The 8,352-nt window shown below is 37.4% G+C and overlaps 1 protein-coding gene across 1 annotated transcript; it reads left to right on the forward strand.

Moving 5' to 3' along the window:
- Nucleotides 1-453: 453 nt before the first annotated feature.
- On the forward strand, nt 454-7,255 carry LOC110783721 (glutamyl-tRNA(Gln) amidotransferase subunit A, chloroplastic/mitochondrial). The gene is made up of 10 exons (XM_021988077.2): nt 454-1,201; nt 2,447-2,758; nt 3,200-3,379; nt 3,473-3,567; nt 3,823-3,898; nt 4,011-4,088; nt 5,792-5,885; nt 5,986-6,035; nt 6,385-6,498; nt 6,729-7,255. The coding sequence occupies exons 1-10, from the start codon at nt 629-631 to the stop codon at nt 6,816-6,818; spliced, it is 1,662 nt and encodes a 553-aa protein (XP_021843769.1). The 5' UTR covers nt 454-628; the 3' UTR covers nt 6,819-7,255.
- Nucleotides 7,256-8,352: the final 1,097 nt, after the last annotated feature.

Genomic DNA, 8,352 nt, shown 5'->3' on the forward strand with positions numbered 1-8,352 from the left:
AGATTCTACCTACCGGTTTAACTTACGAAGTTTAATACTTCGTAATTTGGTTAAGTTCTTTGGTAGGGAAGGAAACTCAAAGAAGCATTATTTTTGCTCAAGGAAATGAAGGAAGTAGGCAAATGAGGTTTAAAAATGGTCGTGCATTGCAACAGATGTTTAGCGTCGATCACCAACAATATTGATTTAGTAACATGCGTATGCAACAGATGTTTAGCGTCACGATTCACGAGCAATATTATTTAGTTGGTTAAATTACTTTAAAAATGATTATTATAATTTGGTTGAAAATGCTATTTGATACGTGTTACGTTATCTTTAACTTTGTGTACTCCAAAAAAAAAATAACTATTTACGCATATAAGCCCGTGCACTGCACGGGCCTAAAGACTAATTTATTGTACAAGTACAAGGCATACTGATCTAAGAACTACTGTGATTGGTGAGTCATTGTGAACTCGTACAAGATTTAGCGCCACCCAAAAGGCAAAAACCCCAACGATCAACTACCAAAAACCCAAAACCTCCACTCACTCTCCCAAAAGATAACAATCCCTAACCTCTAGCGAGGGATAGATAACACCTATTCTACTCACCAGTCACCACCGTCCACCACCACCAAAAGAAGATGCTAACTACCGTAAACCACCACCATCGTGTCTTCCTCCTCCACCGCTCTCCACACTTCATTCTCTCTCCTAAATCCCTACACACCTTCTCTCCCAAATGCCTCTCTTCCTCCTCTCAAACCCTTACTCAACCACCACAAAATCATCCCATCATCACCTTACCCACTTCCCAAATCCTCTCCATCCGCCATTCCCTCCTTAACAGACAACTTACCGCCGTTGAAATCGCCGAGTCGTACTTGGCTCGCCTCCGCCACGCCGAGCCGAAGCTCAGGAGCTTCTTGCACGTCGCCGATGAGGAGAGCGTTTTGAGGGAGGCTAAGGAAGTTGACAGGAAGATTGCGAACAATGAAGAAGTGGGTTTGTTGGCTGGCGTTTTGGTAGGTGTCAAAGATAATATTTGTACTTCTGATATGCCTTCCACCGCCGGTTCGAAGATTCTCGAAGGGTATCGGCCGCCGTTCGACGCGACGGCGGTAAAGAAAGTGAGAGAGTTGGGAGGGATTGTTGTTGGGAAGACTAATTTGGATGAGTTTGGGATGGGTAGTACCACTGAAGGCTCTGCTTTTCAGGTTTGCATTTCTGGGTTCATTCGTTTTTGTCAATTTTTTATAAGAAATTTCTGTTTTATTTTTATTCTTACTGGTTGTTGTGTGAAATGAATTCGGTCATGCGGATGCCAACGATCTTAGTTGATTTGTATCGTAATCCAGTTTACATAATTGAAAGTAGTTATATGATCAAGGAATGTAATTGTGAATCTAGCGTGCCATTTGATGGTAATGTTTGATGGGAAAGATCAAGGAAATGGAGGGAAAGAGCTAGACTTTTGAAAAGGAATGAAGTTCGGTTGTGAAGACTATGATGTTGAGGGTGTGAACTAGACTAATTTGGGTAAACTATAAAACCTCGACTTTTAAAACTGAGCTAGTTTACAAATGGGAAAATTTTGAGGAAATGTGGGAAGTTACCTTTGTATTCCACATCTAACTAACAACTAGTACAATTTCAATAAACTGCTTGTGGTAATTCTGAGTGGAAATAATAAGTCCAAACGGACACACATTATGAAGTGATGCATACATATGAAGTAGACATGCTACGGAATGAAAGGAAAGAAGAATTGATTGTAGGATGCATTCTTTAAAGCATTTCCATCACAAGCTTTCTCCTATAGGCTTGCTGAATCTGTACATACAGAGTAATAGAAACCGGAAATCCTACATTAAGCTAATTATTTCCTGCTCAAATAAGAGAATGGATTTTAAAAATGAGGCAGCATAGCTCAATATTTAACTGTTTATACTTAAAGTAACTAATCGTATCAGTCCTTCGAGATGTTGTTTGAATTATCAGCCGAGTTACACTGAAGTTTGCACAAGGTGGAAATGTGAACTTGACCACAATGCTCATCTTTTTGGCTTGAGTGGCTTAATGCGATGCATTTCTTTCTCAGATTGATGTTTATGGGGTCCTCTTAGCTTCATTTTATCATTTCTTATCTAGTGGATGACGGAAGTTGACATTCGGGCAATTGTGAAGTCTTTCATATTCTATAAGCTAAGGCCTATAGAATTTTCTCAATTAGTTTTGTACCTAGTTAAACCAGTAAGGTTTAGTATATTTATGTGAATTAAGGCCTATAGGATTTTGACAAATAGCTAAATCAAACGCTGTATCTTAAATTAGCGTTTTGAGCGCTGGCTCTTGTGAAGTTGCTATATGAAATTTAAGTTGCTATAAACTATTACTTCTAATAGTCTTAAAATTTCTATATGGTGATTGGGTTGGTTTACTCAGGTCATGCATCTGTTTAGGTGACTGCAAATCCTTGGGATGAGTCGTGCGTACCGGGTGGATCATCAGGCGGCTCAGCTGCAGCCGTTTCCGCAAGGCAATGTGTGGTGTCTCTGGGAAGTGATACTGGTGGGAGTGTGAGACAGCCAGCATCATTTTGTGGGGTTGTCGGATTGAAGCCAACATATGGGCGTGTCTCCAGATATGGACTTGTGGCTTATGCATCATCGTTAGATGTTATAGGATGCTTTGGTACATCAGTGGCTGATGCAGGGATTCTTCTTCATGCAATTTCTGGACATGATAGTTTTGATTCTACGAGCAGCATGCGAGTAAGTATTCACAAGTTATTTTGACTCCATAAGGCAAAGGATCACAGGTTTCTCCATCTATATATTGCTATGCAGAAATAGTGTGTAGCAAACATGTAGGTTGGAATCGTTGGATACAAAAATTATGTTTTCATGCTTCTTTATATTTAATGATATACGGAGTACTAATTAATTCATATTTGGTTGTGTAAAATGAATAGTTGTATCTTTTACTTGTGCATCAACTAGGCTTATTGCAATGATGATGTCGACTTAAAATATCTTCTAAACAGACCGAATGCCCTATTTGCTTAGCTTTCCAATCTCTCTGTTTTCTGCATTTGGTATCCAACAAACAAGCTAAACTTATTGCTGTTTATTAAGTATAACTTTTAAACATGATTGTTCAATTCATGTTGTAGATGTGTTGCATTCTCAACTTTGGCTTACTGTATATTCCAGGAGGTTCCAGAATTCACATCGAAATTCACTTCGTTGAATATCTTGGAATCCAGACCTCTCCAAGGACTCAGAGTTGGTATCATTCGTGAGACACTTGGAGATGGCGTTGATGAGAATGTGGTGTCTTCTATTCGTGCAGCTGCTTCACATCTAGAAGACCTTGGCTGTTCTGTCACAGAAGTAGGTTCCATTTTGTTTTATATGTCTGCTGATTTGGCGATTTTAGCTGGATGGATGAATTCAAAATAACCCTCTTGTTTATCCTATTTGCAGGTGTCATTGCCTTCTTTTTCGCTTGGGCTTCCAGCGTACTATGTACTTGCTTCCTCTGAGTCTTCATCCAACTTATCACGTTATGACGGTGTTAGGTGAGCTTGCTACTACGATTGGCATTCACTGTAGGCTAAGGAATATGGTTTCTGAAAAATCTGATTTGTGATAATCAGATTATTCAAGGCCATGTGCAGTTATTGGATGCTTTGATTTTTCTGTTGTGAATGCGGGCCACTGTGCTATTGGATTGTAACCTTGTCATGTTTTGGGGTTTATTATCTTTTTTGTCCAGAAAATTTTGTTGTACTATTGAATTGTAAGTACCTTGATGGATATCTCCTGATCTGTAGGTATGGAAATCAGGTAACTGCTGATGAGCTAACTTTTCTATATGGAGAATCTCGAGCTAGAGGGTTTGGTCCTGAGGTGTGTATTAGTGGTAATATTACAAGTAGTAGGTTTTTAGCCTAATGCTCATCTGCTTGTAAAATTGATTTTGTACAATGTTGGTCCTACAATAACCACCACATATTTGTAGGTAAAAAGGAGAATATTAATGGGAACATATGCACTTTCCGCGGGTTACTATGATGCGTACTATAAGCGTGCTCAACAGGTATCACTATCTTGGTTCTTTGTTTTTATTTTTTTATTTTACCAGTGACATTGTTGTTACTAGAATTCTGTTGTTTTGTATGTTCTCCCTTTGCTTCCTTGTCATTTTCTTCAATATTTTTCTTTCCTCTGCCATGGTTTCTATTGTATTTTTTAATTTGCCATTAAGGTGACACTGCCTGCATTAGAAAGGGCCGACTGTTATGGCTTGATAGAGATTGGGAAATTTCGATAAAAATGAAGTACCTCTCCTTAGTAAGTTAGTATCTATAACGCAACAATAGATTAAATTTCTTTAGCTAAAGAGAGTAAAGACGGACTTGGAAAATAACGAACTTCCTAAAACAATATCTAACTAATATTAAGAAATTTATTATTGATTTAAATGCCTACACTAAAGCGCCAAATAATACCTTTTTAATAACCAAGTAACTTTAAAACCATGGTTTCATAAAAGGACAGACCTCCAGAATACTAAAGACGCAAAAGAAACAAAAGCAGAAACACTAGAAGACCAAATTAACCTTACTGTTCCCATGGTTCAATCCTTCCCAGTAAAACGCGGCGTGTTCGAATTCTGATCGCTTTTACGCGAGAAAGGGGGACTAGAAAGGAACAACATCCTACAGGCGTTACCCAAATAACCTAGTTTCCCAACTATCTAAACTCCTACATGATACTTTGAAGTTTGAACAGAATATAGTTGGAAAACAGCCTCACAAGATCTGTTAGCTTGCGTAGACAAAACTGCATTACTTAGAACCAAATGTGATATATTGCTTCAGAAAAACACATTATGTAGATTAGCTTGAATACTCTGCGTTATGCTCACTCCAAAAGCTTGTAATTCAACCATCAAACCACCAGCTCTCCTGGGAATTTGCAGCAAGTTTAGAACCCTCTGCGATATCTCAGCTGATATAGGACATTCAAAGAACAAATGTTGAGTGCTTTCTTTTTGAGCATTGGAAGTTGGAGTCTTTGGGCTACTTAAACCTTCTGATATTAGAATGGAAAGCCCATGTCGCTTTTTCGTATTATGGTAGTGAAAGATATTTTTTTTAAAGAATTCCATGTACAGGGGATTTAGCTCCACTTCCAAATAATTCCATTTACATATAAGGGAGAAAGATAGGGGGAAAAGAAAGAAACAAGGAACTAGGCTAATCCTATACCAGAATACCAGATGAATGGGTGAGCAGTGTTTGAAGTGATCATTATAAAGATGCAAAATATCAAATACTGCTGCAAGCCTCTCATGATGTGTACAAGCTGTTGCTGATCAAGTTCTATGAACATCACTATCTGCCTCTTCGGCTGAATGTTCCTTCTTCCCTTCTCCATAGACGTCAGCTGAGGAAGCCTTAAGAATATGCATCCTTGCATGGTTCACAAACCACACTGCACTGTGCTTTGTCAATCCTGCACCACATCTACCAAACAAAATCATATCGGGAGTTCAGGACTAACCTGTGACCCCACACGTCTCCTCAGCTTCCCTGTTGAAGATACATTCTTTTGCTGCTCGCAAAGACATAAGAAGACTTATAATTTTTTTCTATTCAATACAGACAAATTTTATGTCCAACCAACAGAGATTAATTAGCATATATTATCTGTAAGCACTTGCAGCATTTTGTAACCTGAAAGCTGAAGTTATTTCAAATGTCCAATAAGATATTTATGTTTCTGGTTGCTTTTCAGGTGAGGACTTTGGTTCAAAAAAGCTTCAAAGCTGCACTTGATGAAAATGATATTCTTATTTCACCTGCTGCACCTTCTGCTGCTTATAAAATTGGTATGCCCAATGAAATTCTTTTGAGTAGTCTCCTCTTTGTAAATTGGTTTGACTTCCTTTTGATGAAAGGTGTTGCTTGTTTCTTTTCTGACATGTATAGGTGAAAAGAAGAATGATCCATTGGCAATGTATGCTGGTGACATAATGACGGTAAGGGCTCAGTCATTCTTCTAACACAGCTCTTCTTATTGTTTTTGCTCTTGTCCTTTCTGTACTATGTTGCTAATCTGAGTAGGAAGAGACTTCAAGGTTTCTTCCCTGTTACATATCTTTAAGTATCGTATCATACACAACTATTTTGATGTCAAATGAAAACTAATGTTATGGAGCTTCTGAGCCTGTAAGCTAATCATTTCAAAATTTCAACTCTTAAATGTTTTTTTTTCTTTCCATATACTTGTATCATAAAGTTTGCAGTTTCTGTAAATGTTTTGTTTATCAAGTTATAATGAAATGCAGTTGCAGATTCGTGTGTACATTTACTAGTCATTTGTCTCAGGTCAATGTCAACTTGGCTGGTTTGCCTGCGTTAGTCTTGCCTTGTGGTTTCGCTGAAGGTGGGTCAGCCGGTCTTCCAGTTGGTCTACAGATGATAGGTGCTGCATTTGATGAGGTATTTACCTTCTTTTTTTTTACTTAAAATTATGTTATCACGTGACAAGTTAGTTTTAATCCTGGTGTCAGCCCAATTTCCCCATTTCCCGCGAAACAGGAAGATATAGTTACTTTTGAAAGTTACACATTTTAAAGATAGTTAATTACTTACCCAAATCAACTTCTGGCTCCTTTTCATAAAATTTTGATATCATTTGAGCTGTTGTTCTGAAAATGTTTCTGCCGCAGGAGAAACTGCTTAAGATTGGACATGTATTTGAGCAAACACTCGAAGGCCACAGTTTTGTCCCCCCAATTGTAGCTGGGTTCGCATCATAACCTGTGATCCTGCATCCCAAGAGAGGAGGCCTAATGATTAATGACAGTCTGTCTGCATTTCAAGACAATTCAACTTTGGGAACTCTCAAGAGTCAAGACCGAGCAACTAGTTTGTAATAGACAGAACATAACAGTGGTGACCTTGATTGAGAATTGACCTTCAAGGCTTGGATTTGCTTGCCCCTGATCCATTCATTGCTTCTCGTATCGTTGGTGCCTGCAATTGCATTACCCATGAATGAAGCTATTCTTTGGTCAGAACATGAGAAGTATGAATATTGCCTATTATTTGTATTTGGACATGTATTTTATTTTTTGTTCAGTATGTTTAGCAATATGCTGCTTGCAAAACCCTGAGAAATTCGACCAAAGTATATTACCAAATTTATCGAGTAAGTCAACTTACAATTACAATAAGAACTGCTTTGTTTGGACAATGATAGAGTAACCCTTTACATATTGAATTATGATTGGTTACAAATGCATTGAAACTCACCTTATAACACTTTCTCTCTCCAATTAATTACACTTATATATTATTTTATTTTCTATGTATCTTAAGGGTTGCTAACTGTTAAGATATGTTAAGATATTAGATATTATTCTGTGAATATTCTGTAGAGTCCTAAATATGGTATGTTACCTAATATGAGTCCTACATATGGTATGTTACCTAATATGTAATCTAGGGTTTAGGTAATGAGTTGTATTATATATATACGTGTGTTATTAATGAGAAGGATACGAGATTACACAATATTTGACATGGTATCAAGAGCTTAGGGAGATCCTACGACCCGTCTACAAAAAAAAAAAAAAAAATTGTTGGTCTCGTGGACTCGACTTGTGTGTAAGTTCATCTATTATTTTAAGGAGTCACTTGGTTGAGTTCCCTCTCTAATACTACAAGTATATTTTTGTATGTTGAGCTGTTTAGTTACTTGTAATTGTAACAGTATCTTATACTTCGAATTCCAAGTAGTAGAGAATTTCGCTCTCCTATTATAATATAGGGTTTGAATTTATTAATAGATCCATGTTTTAAATCCGGAAATGTTAGTTTATTACTCATTCTATTTCCACCGCTATTATTTGATTCCACTTTATATTTTTATCGATTGAACGAAACACACCACCGATAGCAATCTTAAGTTAAAGGGTCTGGTCAAAATATTTGGTCAAAGTCGTTAGACCAAATAACTTTCTAATTTCAACGTTTTTAGAGCACGTTTTTACTTTTTTGTCGTTAGTACGAAGTAGAGTTTAAAAAATCCTAAATACATGACACTTTTAATGATACTAAAGAACATCAAAGACCAAAATACCCCTCCATTTCCCGTCTTGTACTTTGCCTCCCTATACTTTTCCTGTACATAAATCTTTACCCCTTGCTCTAAAATTGAATTGCTTGCATCCTGACCAAGTTCAACCAATGGGCAATGGATCATATTTGTAAAATTCTATGGAGATAAGTGGTGGCAGTACCAGGAATTACTTGGGCTCCATAAATTGTTTCTGGAGGTTTGTCATGGGC

This window comes from Spinacia oleracea, chromosome 4 (assembly GCF_020520425.1).
Source record: "Spinacia oleracea cultivar Varoflay chromosome 4, BTI_SOV_V1, whole genome shotgun sequence".
NCBI classification, from domain to species: Eukaryota; Viridiplantae; Streptophyta; class Magnoliopsida; order Caryophyllales; family Amaranthaceae; genus Spinacia; species Spinacia oleracea.